The 17,284-nt window shown below is 46.6% G+C and overlaps 1 protein-coding gene and 1 pseudogene across 2 annotated transcripts in view; both read right to left on the reverse strand.

The window, feature by feature from the left end:
• Nucleotides 1-337: 337 nt before the first annotated feature.
• Nucleotides 338-476, reverse strand: LOC144102843 (U2 spliceosomal RNA; annotated as a pseudogene).
• A 952-nt stretch (nucleotides 477-1,428) lies between these two features.
• Nucleotides 1,429-17,284, reverse strand: part of LOC144100309 (uncharacterized) — a 59,945-nt gene continuing 44,089 nt past the window's right edge. For both annotated transcript variants that reach the window (XM_077633294.1, XM_077633293.1), the window contains exons 11-15: nucleotides 15,136-15,269; nucleotides 8,339-8,480; nucleotides 7,264-7,419; nucleotides 3,537-3,713; nucleotides 1,429-1,719 (exon numbers count right to left, since the gene is read on the reverse strand). In XM_077633294.1, the coding sequence (XP_077489420.1) occupies nucleotides 1,525-1,719; nucleotides 3,537-3,713; nucleotides 7,264-7,419; nucleotides 8,339-8,480; nucleotides 15,136-15,269 (804 nt within the window). In that variant the 3' untranslated portion in view covers nucleotides 1,429-1,524. The remainder of the gene's footprint in view (nucleotides 1,720-3,536; nucleotides 3,714-7,263; nucleotides 7,420-8,338; nucleotides 8,481-15,135; nucleotides 15,270-17,284) is intronic.

Here is a 17,284-nt window from a genome sequence, read left to right on the forward strand (position 1 = left end):
GGAGCGACGTGATGACTTGCAGGCAGTAGTAGTGGATGAAAGGGGAAGAGGAAAGGAAAATGCACGGGCCTGTGACTGGTGTTAAAACACCACCACCACTGCCGGCGTGCAGATAGAGAGAAGGATAGGTAGGGTTTCCGAAGAAGAAGGAAGAACGCGCGCGCAGGGGCGCGCGCGCTCTCCCCTCTCGACTTGCAGATAGATAGTTGCCAGGAAGAAAGAAAAGGAAAGTGCACAGGCCTGCTCACTGGCTCAAGACGAGCCACAATCGCTACCACGTGCAGATAGTAGGAGAGTTGAAAGATGGGATAGAAAGACAGGATAGTAAAGACGCGCTAAAGACAAGGCCGATCCCGGAGGTAGTGCAATACCGGGCCAACCGGTGGCGGGAGTGAAGCATCCTTCAAACTCTCCGCCACATTTCCAAAAATAAGTCCAATTGGACCCGTAGCAGATACTCCACGGGGTCCGGACATTCGCTGCTTATCGGCAAGCGCAGCCTCCCTTATATACCGTCGCCGTAGCGTCACGTGGTACCACGTGGTCACCCGGAGCGCAACCGTCGCGACGGCGCAAGATGCGGCTCTGCCTCTCCTCGGTCGTGACGTCATGGTGTCACGTGGTCGCCCGGCGCGCAACCGTCGCGACGGAGCAAGATCCGGCCTGCCTCTCCTCGGTCATGTCGTCATGGTGTCACGTGGTATAGCTCAAGGTCGAAGCCGGCGTGTAACCGTCGCGAGCGCCGAAGTGAAACGCTGATAATATGCTTCGCATAAAAAATACTCGCACAAGCAGGTTAATCACGCACGCACAAGACCAAGTACCTCCCTTCCGAACCGACACAAACCCCTTCCGAACCGAGAAAAACCGCGTCGTCGTCTGCAGCACCCGCCGCGGTGGCTCAGTGGTTAGGGCGCTCGACTACTGATCCGGAGCTCCCGGGTTCGAACCCGACCGCCGCGGCTGCGTTTTTATGGAGGAAAAACGCCAAGGCGCCCGTGTGCTGCGCGATGTCAGTGCACGTTAAAGATCCCCAGGTGGTCGAAATTATTCCGGAGCCCTCCCCTACGGCACCTCTTCTTCCTTTCTTCTTTCACTCCCTCCTTTATCCCTTATGGGCTGCTATAGTTGTCCAATTTATGGGCTGCTATAGTTGTCTAGATGATTCCAATCGTGCACGAAAGGTGAGCGGCAAAGCATCGTCGTGGTGAACCATATATGCCGCATTAGACCACATAGTTATGCGATATGACAGATTTCAACAGTGGAAGCCAAACAACACAACGGGGTAGAGGGGAGGGGGGTGGAAGGCGTACTACGGAGCATCTACGAAATAGACTCAGACTCAAGCCGAAAAAAAAATAAAAACAGCCACTCTCCTTTATTCATTCCATGCTCTTCCTGGTGAATAGAGCAATTTTCCTGGCATTGTACCACTATATCTAAGTTCCATCAGCAGGTGTCTGAGTTGACTTCAGCTGGCTTCAGATGCGTTGATGGGCTGCAGCAGTTACTCTGAGGTGTTCAGTAGTACTCCGGCGGAAACGCCGGGCCTCCGTACTTGTTAATCATAGCGCCTGAGACAACTTTGAGCAGGTCGTATCGCTCGAAGTGGACGGTTGTGGCGTTGTAAAAGAAGTGCCCCGGGAAAGAATCGTCCCCGAGGTCGTCGAACACAACACACCGGTCTTGAGGGTAGGCGTCCAGCAGTTCTTTCATCTGCAAGAAACTCGAAGTCATGCGCAGCGCTTCGTTCCGTAAAATTCCTAATCTTGTTAACAATGCGACTAAAAACAGTGCAAAGCATCCCTGTACTTTTTTATTTATTCAGTATACCACCAAAGGCCCTCCTTCGAGTTTATTACATGGGGAGTGGAGGGGTAGTGTAGCGTGCATGAAACACCTTTGACTTAATATAATAGTACACGAGAGTGGGGAGATTATTATACAAATCATGTGGTCAAAAATCATAGGTGGTCCAAGGGTGCACTTAAGCCTGTTGAGGTGCAGTAATGCGAAACCATTTCTCTTACCGCGCATCCTTCGTCTCTGATGCGCGTCCGCCATCTCGTACTCGTCATCTCGCCTACACACCTACACGCGCGCCATCTGCTGGACTAGCGCCGTGTACTGGGGGTGGTGTCAGTTGATGAGGCATGATGGCGCTACGACTGCACTTTTATTCAGTTCATTCGGACAGGCCCTGTCCGTAACCTCCGTCCACAACTTCCGGCGACAGCACTCATAAGCCAAGAAATACTTTACATTAAAAAACTGGAAACAGAAATGCACAGCCAGAGAGAAAATACAATGGTGCGAGTTAGTAGGCGCATATATAAAAAGAAACAATAATAAAAGCACAACATAGAGTTACCCAATCAAAATAAAAAACACGATTTTCAGAAAGTAATAAATATGCACCCTTCTTTCATTAAATACAAGCGTGGCTGGGTATTAGATCATGGAATTTCGGTGCCTTAGGCTCAATGACTATTTGAGCTGGTAAGTTGTTCCACTCAATGATAGAGCGCGGTATTAATGACTTCACATGGAGATGAATTGTACGTTACGGGCTTAACTTTGCGCGGACAATGGAGATGCGGAAAGAAGAGAGGCTGGGAATGTAAAAAGTCGTTCTGAAGTGATGGATGGTGTTAGTTAACGGAAGAGTGTTAGTCGTGCAAGCTTACGGCGGTGAGAGAGGGCTTGCAATTCAGAAGGATTTTTAAAGCAGTGACACTGGAAGTATACGAGACGTATAAAAATTAATTTGAGGGCGCATGAAACACATCTAGTTTTACACAGACAGCAGCGGCGGCCATATCTCCGGGTTCTGCGTCACCAGGGGTGGCGCAGATTTGACACCGCGTCACGCGGGACGTAATTCTAGCGCACTACGCTGAGCGGTCCGAATACAGCGACGTCGCAGTTGCAGCTCAGTAACGCCACACGCACTCTAATACTTAATGTCACCACCGAAAGCATTTGTTAATCAATCCCGCGTTGATAATCACTAAGCGTCAATAGCCTAAACCGCCATTCTCTCTATAAAATTCACTCAATTGATTCAAAGCGGCAAGATGAATCTACTACGGTGTTCCGATACAGAATAAATCACGAGCACAAAATAACGATAACAGGAACGAAGTTTAAGATATGCAATTCTTTACGCTGACTGTATATAAGAATTCGTCGTCATGCTAAGTCAACGCTTGACTTTTATGCAAGATATATCGAAAGCACCACCCCACTTTTCATCAACGTCAGCGCGCCGATCATTTTTTCGCATAAAATATTATATATAACCAAATGCGCTTAAAAGTAGATTTTACCTGCACTCATATATTTACATCTGTGCAGTCGTTTCCTGATAGTGACAAGAAAAAAAAAAACACCACTAAAACGCGCTATAGTCCGCCAAGTTTTTGTTCGGATTCTAAATGTACTGGCTGCTTCACTTCCTACATTATTAAAATAAATTGCCCACTATAACCCATAGCGACCACTGCAGTTCACCAAACACGGATGTTACTGACCTTAGGAGCGAGAGTTGCCGCATCGTCGTAGGCAAAGAAGGCGGTCAGTGGGCCAACCTGGTTTGGGAGGTTCGGCCGCATTACAAACGCATGAGTGGCGGCCCGTTCCCACCACTCGTACTTCATATATCGCATCTGTACCTCAAGCATATTGGTGACAGGGTTTATCCCGGTGAACTGCGTAAATTGCAGCAGAAAGAGCATTGTACACAAGAAGGAATTACATCGATGCATAAGTGTGAGCATGACTTTGTAAAGAGACTCAAAAATAGTGAATCTCTTCATAAAGTAGCTTATATTAAATAAAAGTTTTCAAAAATACACTTCTTAATAGGCCGATTGAATCTCTTCCAGATCCTGCATTCTGCATTAGAAAATCACTCCATTCCAAAATTTCCTAACTTATTTTCAAATCCTTCTCTAAAAACCATATTGACGCTTCCTGTGCGCCCTTCCAGCCTCATTATTCACTGGTGGCTCCAACCCTTTGAAAGGGGCCTCGCCTTGTGTTAGTGCCCCACCCCAACAATTCTACTATGTCTCACATGTTGTAAATCTCACTTGTGGCTTTCATGCGTGCAGGTTTTGCATGTTCGGCGAGCAGGCTTTATATTATTTTTGTTCATGCGTTCGCGACAATTTTGAACATAGTCATTTCAACTTCGATATTGTGTGTACAGTCGGGCCCATTTGAAATAAATTATGCATGAATGCAATCAATGCACATAGAAAACCCCAGGGTAGTATTAATGCGTCCCGCTGCGATCCGCAACCATTTCCAACCTGCGAGAGCATTACCGAAGTCTTAAGTGGTGACCTCGGTATAGTTGGTCTTCGATGTGACTGCATCTGTGAACAAACCTTTCCACTATACTGCGCTGTGCGTATCTATTATCACAACTCATTAGTACCGTGTCGTAGTCAAATTTACCAACTCTTCGAGAACAGATTGATCTGTCGTTCTCGGAAAGTGCCCAACACTGTTAAGAAATTGGGAAAGGCTCATCTTAGGCGTAAGAAACTAGATACTAACGGAACCCTTTCACAGAAATGCATATGTTTGTAGTAGTTCATGGAAAATTGAGAGTAATTGTGCGCACGTACCAGAAATTGCAATAATAATAGAGTGAATAGAAGGGTAATTAACAAAGGGAAGCTGGTTATAACTAAGATGATCCATCCTACCAACTATGTATTATGCACAAGAACAGGTTTTTTTGGATCCCGTTTTTAATTACATGCACCTATAATTCGATTACCGAAAGTAGAGACAGCACCATTCAGGTCGCCATCTATTCAATACCACCATCACACTTTTAAATAAACTACTAAAATAGCATTTTTAAACTAACGATGTTATCGTTCGTGGAAACTATAAAGTAGCTCTGCAGCACTTTTTAACCCTCGCAACATGTCTTCTCACCCACAAGAAAAAAAGAAAAAAAGAAACAAACGGCTGCTGTAAGAAAAGCCACGATGATAGATGAAATCCCCTTAACCTTGTGGTGCTTATACGGCTCTGTCTTAGCCGCTTTAACTACGCGCTCTCTCTCTCATTGTAGGTGCGTGCCGGTGCAGCGCAACTGCTCGCAACCGACCTGCTATTCGAGAGGTGTGGCTTATGAACGCTGAGGTGATGACTTGATAGGGGCAGCGAAAGCAGCGCGCCGGGGAATTCTGACGGGAGCACTACTAGGCAGCGGACACGCTTTAGGCGACCAGTGCGGGCCATCGGGATGTATACTGCACGGGCGGATGGCGGTACCTTACATGAGAGAAGACAGAATGCGAAAGTGGCATCTCCGAAGAAGAAATAGATGTTTTGGCGCTAGTGGCTGCAGGCGAACAGCCATGTTCCTTGTACCGCTTGAGCCTTAATCTGTGCTTCTTCAGCCCCTTCACGTTTTAGTGTGTTTTTGTTCTGCCGAGGCGTTTGCGGCCGTTTTGTTGTAGCCGTAGCATTGCGCTCTCGAGAGCATTAACCACATGTTCTGCTCCGTCACTACGTTCCATGACATGCCCGTTTGCAAGCTTTTGTTTGGTTCATAAGAAACCGCTGCGCTTTATACAGACTGTGGCAGTGGGTCTCGTCGGGTGAGAGCATGGCTTCCGGACCTCGTTCTCTGGTAGCACAAGCGTTTTATAGAAGGCAAGGAAAATAGGATTCTTACAACCCCCCACCCCCCAATCCCAATATTGTGATTTCAAACCAATTTATGCATCAGAACTGATCACAACTAAGAGTTCTAAGCAGGAGCAAGGACACATTTACTCGTGTACTGTTGGAAGCATTTTTTTTTATACAAAGTTAAGATTCTGCTTGCAGCAGTGAACCCTCCTTAACTTTTTTCATTGAGGAAAGGCGTATGCTAAGTTCGATTAGATAGTGCCATCAGGATAGCGACAGCTGCATAAATGAGATTTTTTTACCATCACTCAACTTTTGGCTCATGTGCAGGAAGTGTTTTTCGCTGCATGCTTTCCAGAAATAAAACAAGTTAGCAAACAGCTCCCGTCTTGCCCTTGCTTATCCAAATGACTGTCTTTCTTAAGTACTGTGAAACTGTACCTTATTAAGAATTGCCGAACTAGCCGAGGAGTTGCTTTGTTGAGGACGACCATGGCAACTTTCTGCCTTACAGGTGATTCTTTTCGCAAGCTGCTTCTTTCACCATCTAGACTAGATGTATATTACGCCCTGATCTATTGAACTACCTCTGTTCTCTCGGCAAAAAATAGCAGCCCCGCTCAATATCCAAGAAAAAATTTTTCGTTGCGTCAACCTTTGAGCGAACTGTCCTAAATATTGTCAAATATACGTACTAAATATTGTATGCAAAATTCGCCCGCATAAATTTTTTTAGAGGTAAGGTATGTTCTCCTATAAGCATTAACTGTGTGTTTCCTTCACCTACCAAATAAAGAACTTCATTAGTTTCATAAAAACCGCGCACAAATTTCCATCATATGAAGACTCATTGCATCCAAATTATTCGCTCGTTGAACCGTTTTCTAACGTACACTGGCTTCGACATTGGTCTACGATGCTACTCTTCGCGTACTTTGATCCCTTCGACTTTTGCTTCCAAGATGTGGAATTGGTTTCCTGGTAGTTAATCACACTGCTATGCGTCTTCTAGTCCTAGTGACCACTCATTTTGAAAAAAAATGAAACACTTACGCTGTGTTGTAAGTGTATGACACGACATCGTTAATTGTTATTTTGTACTTTTTTCATAAATAGTCCTTCTAATCATACACACTACTCAGCATACATCAATTAGCATAACATACCACACGGCTCGCCTCAGACACATGTGGTCTTCGTTTTGCCTGGTCGAACGACCGTGCCTCACTAGCCTAGAAGTAACCTGTCTGACTCAAAAGCCTAGTGTCGTGGTTTCGACTCGGAACTGTACGTCCCAATTTTCATTTCAACGAAATTAATTTGCTATATGTCTTTTTATGTCATAACGACCAATCAGGCATGATATGACTCCACATTCCCAAAATAATTGTAGATTCAATCATTTTCCTTCCATAACTCACCGTGTGACGTCACAACCCTCTCGACCAATGCAGAAATATTATAATAACGCGCACAGCTTTTTCCTCCCAACATCGGCTCCAAAGGTGTCGCGTTAAAACCTGCTCTGAATTCTGCGCGGTACATCTACGGGTAAACTGCTCAAGCTGGCCAGTCTGATAAAGGTAAAAAAAGACTCACGTTACGGCGGGTCATTCTCATCGTTTCTCTGGGCGCTATTAAGAAGTCCAAGATCCAGGACGCATTAGCGTAGTTGATTGCTGTTGTGACAGAGAAGCACAGCTTACTGCGGTTCAGTACTTTTTTCCAATAAGGGAACGTGTCCAGGGTGTCCAGCTGTGACGAGAATAGGAAACAGCGTACAGAGGGCTGCACCCTCATTACAGAACTTTAGATTGCGAAAAGCACTGAAACATGTCGGCACGCATGCGGAAAACACCGCAACAAGTTATGAACGCTCTTTATGTTCGTTCTTACACACAATTTGACCGGAGTGCGCTAAAAGAAAGAAACAAAGAAATGAAAGTGTGCATATTCGCTCATTTAAAGGAATTGGTGCCAGCATGAAGACTAGGTTTGTGTCCGACGAAATATTGAAAAAACTTCGCAGCTTTTTTCAATATTTCAATAAGTCCCAGCTTCAAAATACAATATTATGTTGTTGAGAAACACGTCTCCTGTATGTTTCAAACACGTCGGCAAGCATGCAGAAAACACCGCAACAAGTTAAGAACACTCTTTGTATTCGTTGAGTTCTTCGCAGCTTTTTTTTTTCAATATTTCAATAAGTTCCAGCTTCAAAATACAATATTATGTTGTTGAGAAACACGTCTCCTGTATGTTTGAAACATGTCGGCACGCATGCGGAAAACACCGCAACAAGTTAGGAACACTCTTTGTATTCGTTGAGTTTTAAAGTTTCCAGAACCCTCGAAGGTCTTTTTCGTTTCCTATTTGGGAGCCAGCGCCACCTTTATTCATACACGACGCTCCGGGACATTTCGCTTGAACTTTTAACCTTTCTGGCGAGAATTGATGAAAACAGCCGACGACTTTTTGCCGGAGTATCGAGTAAACATACGATCCAATTTGTAGATGCTCTACGAATTTCTAAGCTGCAAAAGGACTGCTAAGGGTCTTGAGTTCGGCATTGGCTGGGGTGAAATTATATATGTGTATGGACACCACTGTACTTTCAGAATTCCACCTTCAAAGTGCGGAAGCTGTAGACACGTCTTCTGCTCTATGAACTCACCATGCCTCTGATGCGGGTTGTGGCGCCCCTGATAGGGTTGGGTGGCGAGGCAAAAAGGGCGTGGTTGTTGTCGCCTCCGTAGTAGACTACATGGGGCTCTTCAGAGCTGTTGTGCGTGCTGAGGCCGACAATGTCTGCAGAGCTGGAGAGACAGACAAGCCACAACACATCACGATGAACATCGGCTCCGTACCCTCAGAATATAAGCACCGCCATGCAGGTATACATCAGGCCTCGTTCTTTATTCATCCCTTGCTTACTTTTTGTAACGTTGACACTGCTACTACCAGTTTTCTTGAAAGCAGGTGGAAAAGTTTAACTTTCGCGGAAAACTTCCGTGCCTCTAAACTTCATCATCATCAGCCTGACTACGCCCACAGCAGGGCAAAGGCCTTTCCCATGCCTCTCTCATTAAGCATGTCCTTTGCCAGTTGCGGCCATCGTATCCCCGCAAATATCTTAACATCATCCGCCTACCTAACTTTCTGCCGCCCCCTGCTACGCTTGCCTTCTCTTGGAATCAACTCCGTTATCCTTAAGGAACAGCGGTTATCTTGCCGCCGCATTACATGCCCTGCCCAAGGCCATTTCTTCCTCTTGATTTCGACTAAGAGATCATTAACCCGCGTTTGTTTTCTAAACCACTCCGCCCAATTCCGGTCTCTTAACTCGACACCTGTCATTTTTCTTTCTATAGCTCGCAGCGTTGTCCTTAATATCAGCTGAACCTTTTGAAAAATGAAACCATGGGGCGAAGTCACGTAGGCCATGGTGGCACAAATATGCCAAACCAAGATGGTGTGCAACCCCAAATCTCTCGAAGGTAATGGTCGCAGTCAACGTCAAGGTCAAGGTCAAAGGTGAAAGACCTGGGACAACTTGCGATGCTGTTTAACTTTACGTCACTTTAAAATAAATTGAGTAAACAAGTGAATTTGAGTAAACACTGCTTGACAACGGGGGTGGAGCCACCGTCTGTGACGTTGTAGCGCCCCTCGGGCCGCGCTCGGCTCGCAGGCCATGGCACGCGGAGCCGGACAAGAGAGAGGAACTTGGGCTAGGCAGCCGCAGCGCGAGCAGCGAAAATAAACAGTCACGGGCTCGTCATCAACCCGAACTGTGCCTCTTTGCCGTAGCTACAACAGAGTTCCTCGGCCACCTTGTCACTCCACAGGGCATTCGGCCTCTCGACAGCAAAGGTCACAGAATTTTTGGGCCCCCTGAACTTTCATCGCCGCTTTCTCCCGAAGTGCGCCTCTTTCCTGATGCCTCTGAACTATCTCTTGGCGACGAAAAAAGATTCTGCTACGCCTCTTGAGCGGACTGAGGACGCTGCGGCTGCATATGCTGCTGCCAAGAAGAAGGCGCTCGCCGACGCCACTTTGCTCATACATCCAGTTCCTGATGCTCCACTGCGCCTCGTCACCGACTCCTCGAGCATTGCCGTCGGCGCAGTACTCGAGCAGCACGTCTCTAGTTGGCAGCCCCTCCGTTTTTTCCCCTATAAGCTGAAGCCACCTGAGGCTAAATACAGTACCTTGGGTCGAGAATCGCTCGCTGTGTATATCGCCATCAAGCACTTTTGCCACTTTCTGGAGGAAGTTTGCCTTCCAAAGAAACCACAGCACCTACACTGCACGCGAGATCCGCCAACCGTGTTTTATCTCCGAGTTCACAGTGTATTTCCGTCATGTCTATGGCCCGGAGAATGTTGCTGCTGATGCGCTTTCCCGCGTTAGTGCCATGGCGTCCGAATCACCAGTGGACATGAAGGAGCTAGCGGCTGCACTGCGGAATGATCCAGAGCTGCAAAGTCTTCGCTCCTTATCCACGCCCCTGTCTTTCGCCGAATGTTCACTGCCGTTTTCCTCCCAGTTCATTACGTGCGAGACATACATTGGCGTCTTGCGCCCCTACGTACCTTTCGCTTTCCGTCGCACCATTTTTCAAAACACTGCACCGCCAGAGCCACCCCGGTATTCGTCCTGTGCAGGAGCTACTCACTTCCCGTTTCCTCTGGCAAAGCATCAATGCCGACGTCCGCCACTGGGCACGAACCTTTCTTCACTGCCAGCGCGTCAAAGTTCACCCGCATACCATCACGCCTGCCTCTCTTTTTCGGTCGCCTGACGCACGGTTTTCGCACGTTCACACAGACATTGTTGGACCACTACCGTTATCACGTGGGGCATCTTATCTGCTCACCTGTGTGGAGCGTTTCAACCGCTGGCGTTAGGCGTTGCCCATTGCTGACACTACAGCCGAGACCATTGCTTCGGCCTTCATGGCCGGCTAGGTCTCTCGCTTCGGCTGCCCGCCTGTCGTATCCACCGACCGCTGCCGCCAGTTTCAATCGGCCCTGTTTACTGCTCTTGCCAATATTCTGGGCGTTCGCCACATCCATACGACCTCGTACCATCCTTCGGCCAATGACATGGTGGAACGTCTGCATCGACAACTGAAGGCTGCCCTTACCACTAATCGGCCATGACGCTTCCAGCTGCATCCGAGACCTACGCAACACATTTCGATACATTACTCCTGTCACCCCTGCAGCCCGTCACCCTCAGTCCGCGTTCGTCAGCCAAGACCTGGCCTCCTGCACCCATGTCTTCATCCGCCGTGACCAAGTCCGTCCACCCCTCACGCCGGCCTACGATCGACCTTTCCGCGTCCCCTACTGTGCGCAGAAGACCTTCACGTTAGTCGTCAACGGCCGTGAAGACGTCGTGGCTGCTGACCGCGTGAAACCAGCCTACATTGCCACTCCTCTTCCCGTCGACCCTACACTCGCCCTCGCTTCGACTGCGGCATCAATGTGCGCAGCTTCCTCCAAGCACATCGGCAGGGTGAATCCTGTGGTTTCGGTCTAGGGGGAGAGTCCTGTAGCGCCCCTTGCGCCGCGCTCGGCTCGCAGGCCATGGCACGCGGCGCCGGACAAGAAAGAGGAAGTTGTGCTAGGCTGCCGCAGCGCGAGCAGCGCAAATAAACAGTTCGAACCTCAACGCTGTCGTAGCTGGTTCTTCCTCGCCTTAGCTCCGACGACGTCAATGCATAGCGGTGCATATATAAAAACGAAAATCCGGTGGGGGGTCGAAACCGGTTTTGTGATGGAGGAGGAAGAACAACCTGCTGTGAGAGCACGCCGGAAAGCGAAGCTTCAACGTTTCAATATGGCTAGGAAGAAACGCCGTGCCGAAGAGACAGAAGAACGTGCGACACGCGTCGAGAGACGACGGAAGAGTGCTACTGCGAAAGAACAGCAGAAAGTACTTCAGGCGGTACGTCTAACCAGCGACGCAGAGTCGGAGGTTACTTCCGCTTCTCACCAGGTTTAACCAAAGCTGAACCAGGGCTAATTTTTTCGTTAGCCTGCACATTTCAGCCCCATATGTGAGTACCGGTGAGGGAGAAATACTGATATATCCGCATGCGGCGAATTCGACCCTCCCCACCATGAGTGCATCACCACTGAAGCGAAAGTGGTGTCTGCCACTGCAGAAAGCAACGCATTCGAAGAGCGAGAAGCTGTGTGGTCCACATGAGCCTCATTTGCACATGGCTATACGGGCAGCTGTGCTTGGGGTTGCCGCTGGCGACGGGAGCTTTTTGCCAGCGACAGCTACGACAGGATTCTCTCACAGGATTACAGGATTCTCCCCAATGTGCCCCGTTAATATATGCTGGCGAGCACACTGTGCGACTATAAAGCTGGCGGTGACGGCGGAAGAACGCATTTCAGACATCCCTTCCGCGCCAAGCTGTGGCTTTGAACTAGCCCTAAATTAGAAACTAGTTCTTCTTGTTCAGATCTCCACTTCTATAACTCTGAGCTTGCCCACGTGATATAGCTACCAAATGTTTACGGGAGACGAGTGGGTGGTAAACATTATTTTGGCGGAGTCACGCAATCCAGTCGGCTGAAATATGTCAAGGTGCGAGGGAACATAGATGTTTTATTCACTGGTAACAATGCAACACGACTGCGTCGCGAGGCGCAGCTACAATAAACTTTTTTTTTCCCGAGCACACGCGTCCCGTAAACTTTTTATTGCATACTCAATGAGAACTGTGGTCACTTTCACACACCACTGTAATCGAAGCATATATTAGAAAAAATTACAGATAGCTCTTGGCTTCGTGTTTTTACAAAGAAGTGAAGAAGTTAACGAAGACTTTTATGTCGGATACGCTCTTTTCTTCAAACAAGTAAGATGTTAAAACCAGCATTTGAATAAAAAAAAACCCATACCAACTTGTTCCCATTTTCCTAAAGTTTTTTGTTTGTTCAGAGTTATTGTGCAGTCTTTTTTTTCGACTGACTTTGCATCTCTAAGCTATTCACTTTCTTTACGGGCGGTTCACATACCTCCTCTGCATATTTTTGGATCCCTCTTCTTTAAACCTTTTATTGTAAAACCACAAACTATGTAAGAATTTCTCCTTCTCATATCTGGGCTCCTCCCACATCAACTTGCGTAAAGTGCACAGGGATCATGTGTCTGAGTACCATAACACCCTCCCTCATTTGGATGATGTTTTTAAGGACAAGCAGTTCTTCTAGCCGGCGATTTCAGCACGCAAATAATCTGTAATGCGTTCACGCAAGATTTCTTTAACTCTGGCGTACCCATTCTAGGAATCTATATGTACTCGGTGGTAATGAATTTTGCAGGAGTTGCACGTAGCGTTTCAGTGCGTTGTAAAAGTGCTATATGTCACCATTTTTATTCGTAGTTATGGTTAGATTATATTTGTTCCTCGAATGGCATGATAACTGGCATACCTGGAGGCTTCGCACTAACCTTAGGGCTACCTTATGAAAGGCTCCGGACATATCACGACCACTGATGTCACTTACGTCATCAGCTTAGGTAAACAAAAACTTCAATCAGTACAACAAACTTGAAAACGGCTAACTGAAAAAAATTTGCTTATAGTTTTAACATTTTTGTCAATATTTTATGTTTTCATGAAAACATTCATGTCATTTGCTGCCTCCAACAACTTTGAGGCGCAGAGAATAAGAATGAAGTTGAACCCTTAGCGCTAACCTAATCGGAACCAAAAGTTTTAGCAATAAAGTTTTGACGCTCTACAGTTTGCGTGTTGAGATATTTCGCATTATTATCCATCCAGAAAATTGTTTGTACTGTAATTTATTCTGCCTAACAGCTTTACAATCCTTAGAAATTAGCATGAAGATGATCGCTTTGTCGACTGTTCTATTGTCGATTGTTCAGGCTCGCTGTTTCAACGCCAACAACGGCTTCTCTTGGAAAAAATAAGAGAACAAAGAAAACATTGTGGCTTCATGTGAACCCCTTAAAACCAGCGCCTATATACGAGCAGCTATTGTCAGGGAGGTCGCTAGTTGAGACGGGCATCTGACCTACAGTGCTCTAAACTCTCTTGTAGAAGGCCTCGTCGGCACACTGCGTAGCGCGCTGGCATCACTTGTGCAAGTTCAGAGGTCGCAGTTTCTAACATGCACGATTCTTCTTGAAGACTGCAGTATATTTGTGACGCATAGAAAGTCGTTACTAATCCCTAAAGACAGTGGCTTGACATTGATGAATACTGCGCCCTAAAGGGACACTGAGGAGAAATTGAAGTTGGCTTGTATCGATAGAATAGCAGCTCCTGATTACAAAAACGCCACTCTTACTGAAAACAAAGCTCTTGTAATGTAGAAGATAGCAAGAGCCAAAATACAGGTGTCGCCGCCACAGGCCAATCTCGCAAGTACAAGCGTGATGACTTCCTAGGACAAGAGGCGCCACCTTGAAGGAATTTTCCTTACTTCATGGAAGCCAGGAATCTCTGAGGCTGGCAAAGGAGGGTTGCGCACCACACCGCTAGCCGTCAGAAATCACGGAGTCTGCGTTTACGTCACGTATCACGTCACTCCGTTTTGAGACGTCATAAGAGTTGCCGTGGCGTCATAAGAGTTTCCTGAGTTTGAATCAGAGCGGCGGGAAAAATTTTTAATCTTCGAATCAAAATTTCTTTGAAATAAATGCATTTTTCGCGCCCGGGCAAGCGGCAACAAAGCCATGAAATGCTGAACTATCAGATTTTGCTAACAAAAAAAAATGATAGAGTTCTCCTCAGTGTCCCTTTAACAGGGCAGAAGCGAAATCATTTTCTTTTGGCGCTACAGCAATGAAGACTCGCTCAACTCTCTATACCGCAGATAAGCGTTGCTGAAAAACACAAAAGTGGCCAAGAATATTTGAGTGATAACTAAGCTCTTCACTTAGGGTATGCTGCAATAGCATTATTGGGTCCTGGCAGTGCCTAATTTTTCCACTTAGGACCCGGACACTTGTTCCGTATTGTTTGAAAAATAACACGATACATAGAATGCGCCGCATTAGCAAAGTTGTACAAAACCGCTTGCGTGCCTGACTAGGCAACCTAATGGCCAGGGGTTCGATTTCCGACAGGTTCCTTCCATTTTATTTCCAGCATACATGATTTACTAGTATACTTGCATGTCCTAATGACGTTTGTATCATAATGCATGTTTCAAATTACCATCTTTATAATCTTTCAATCACGTTCCAAACCTACGTATTCACGTGTGGCGTAGCCATCATTTCTAGGATATCTGATTTTTCCGCAGGAAATCCGTATGGACGCAGCCAAATTTTCTGCAGAAGGGCACCCTTAAACCTATCGCTTTAAAAGCAACGGGATGACAAACTCTCTATTAGCCAGCCAAAGGGCACGAGTGAGGTGCCGCTTTGACATCGTCATATCTTTGACGCTAAAAATATAAACGCTTCGCTTACTTGATGACATCCTGGATGAAGGAATTTGGAATTCCGTAAACCCCTGTCTCTCCATACGGCCAGATGGCAGCAGTGTGGATAAACAGCCAGCCAGGCAGGAGGATGGGTGTCTTGTTGTTGCGGAAGATGTTATACTAGACATAGGAAAGAGAAGATCATTGTAAAGTTTCTGAAGGACCCTCCCTGCGGAAGCAGCAGCCCATTATCGTGCAAAATCAGTATCACGGATAGAGGCTATTCTTGTTTTCTTTGCCAAATAGGATCCAGTGTGACAGCTTGTTATAATGACCACTATTCCCGCTACAAGACAAGCGAACCAAAAAAAAAGAATGACAGACAGTTTAGCGTGGTGCGGGACTTAGTGCTAGGCAGTAAGGCTGGCGGGTACACTTATGCTCCGCCTTAAGAGTATAACGCGATAGCATTAATGATTTAATGTCCATATATGCGCAAGTTATCATTTTCTACGCTGCATTCATAAATCGCTGAGTATCCTTATAGCACGCCTGGCGAGTGGCGCAGCGGTTAAGCGACGCGCCACTGCCCATGATGGCAGGGGTTCGTGAGACCCAGGTTCCACTTCCCGCAACCTCACGCGAGTAGTCGCTAACTTAACAACTACCCGCCACATTGGGCAGTTTGCGGAAAATACAGTTGGCAGGTTTCATTGACGTCACCAGGTGACGTGACGTAGGTAGTCCGTGACAGCAGGTCGACTAAGACAGACAGCGGAGAAATCACTAAGTGCACGCCTTTGAACTAATTCACTGAAGCTTACACGCACGTGCGATCTTCGCCAAACATCTTCACCGCCCGTGGAAGAACATGAACACGAATTTGCGCACATATTCGGTATGTTCTAGAACTTTTGACCAAAAACGAGGCACTAAGGTATATCATAGTTGCTTATGCAAACTAGTAATCAATGGGAAACGAGAACACATTTTTCACAGATTTTTGATTAAGTTGAAGGCTCTGCCATTGTTATGGGTTGAGTGCATGCTTGTTTGCATAATGATCTCGCATATTTTGAGGAAGAGGCAGAGTAATATAACATTATCATATATATTGTTCAGAAGGACATTTCTGCATCGTCACTAAAGACATATACGCATGTATACCTTGCTAAAGGTATTTATATCTGAACAACTCTACCCAGTTTCACGCTCACAGGTTGCGCTAACGTACTCCCAATCTCTTTCGCACGCTTTTCCGTATAGAGCTTATGAGCCAAATATTCGCTCCTGTATTAGAACCATTCAGTCATAGCAGCAGGTTAGAACGATGCTTAAACTTCATCCAGACATGTTCACGGTAAAATTAGTGAAGTGGTATATGTGCACGACTACGTACGAAGAAGGAAACAGATAGGAATGAGCGCTGAAGCTAACTCCCGCTGCAACGTAGTAAATCGCGTTGCCGTAGTAACTGCTTCTCCCCAGCTTTTTCGCGCTCTTCCAGTTTCTTTTCCCACCGCAAGCTAAAATAAAAGGCAGTTCCCTTCCTCTTGTCGGTATCTTCATCAGCGTTGTTTTTAAATCCTTTAGAACTTGCCTCACTCGTGATGCTGAATGCACTGCAGTTAGCTGAAAGTGGCGATCGACACTTATAACCTCTGACAGCTTGCGCGGGGTGAACTGGACTTTACAAACGCTTCTTGAATTCTACTATATTCTATTCTCAAAGCGCGCGCTGCAAATCAATTATAAGTTAGCGTCTCGGTGCATACACGGTTAAATTCAGTTCCCTTGCTGCATGGTGAACTTAACTTATCTTACCTGCTACCTCCTGAGATGGAGCTCAATTGCAATGCAGTTTTTAATCGATACGTGTGCCCGCTATCCAGCACTATTTAGTACTTCCTCGATATGGACTACACGTTGACTCGAACATTCCAGCAATGAAAAATAGTTGTCTTAATTTTTTGAACATTTTAGTCCTGCTGTCCTTAAAGGTCATCCTGAAGCCATTTTGAAGTCCCACGGTAACCATTCTAGGGCGGATCCCCGCCGACGCCGCCATTTTTTCTGCACTGACCCGCACGTTATATGCAGGGACAACATGGGTTCACAACGGTCTTCTGGTTTAAGGTTTATGGTTTATGAGGGTTTAATGTCCCAAAGCGACTCAGGCTATGAGGGACGCCGTA

This window comes from Amblyomma americanum, chromosome 8, assembly GCF_052857255.1.
Source record: "Amblyomma americanum isolate KBUSLIRL-KWMA chromosome 8, ASM5285725v1, whole genome shotgun sequence".
In the NCBI taxonomy this organism is placed as follows: domain Eukaryota; kingdom Metazoa; phylum Arthropoda; class Arachnida; order Ixodida; family Ixodidae; genus Amblyomma; species Amblyomma americanum.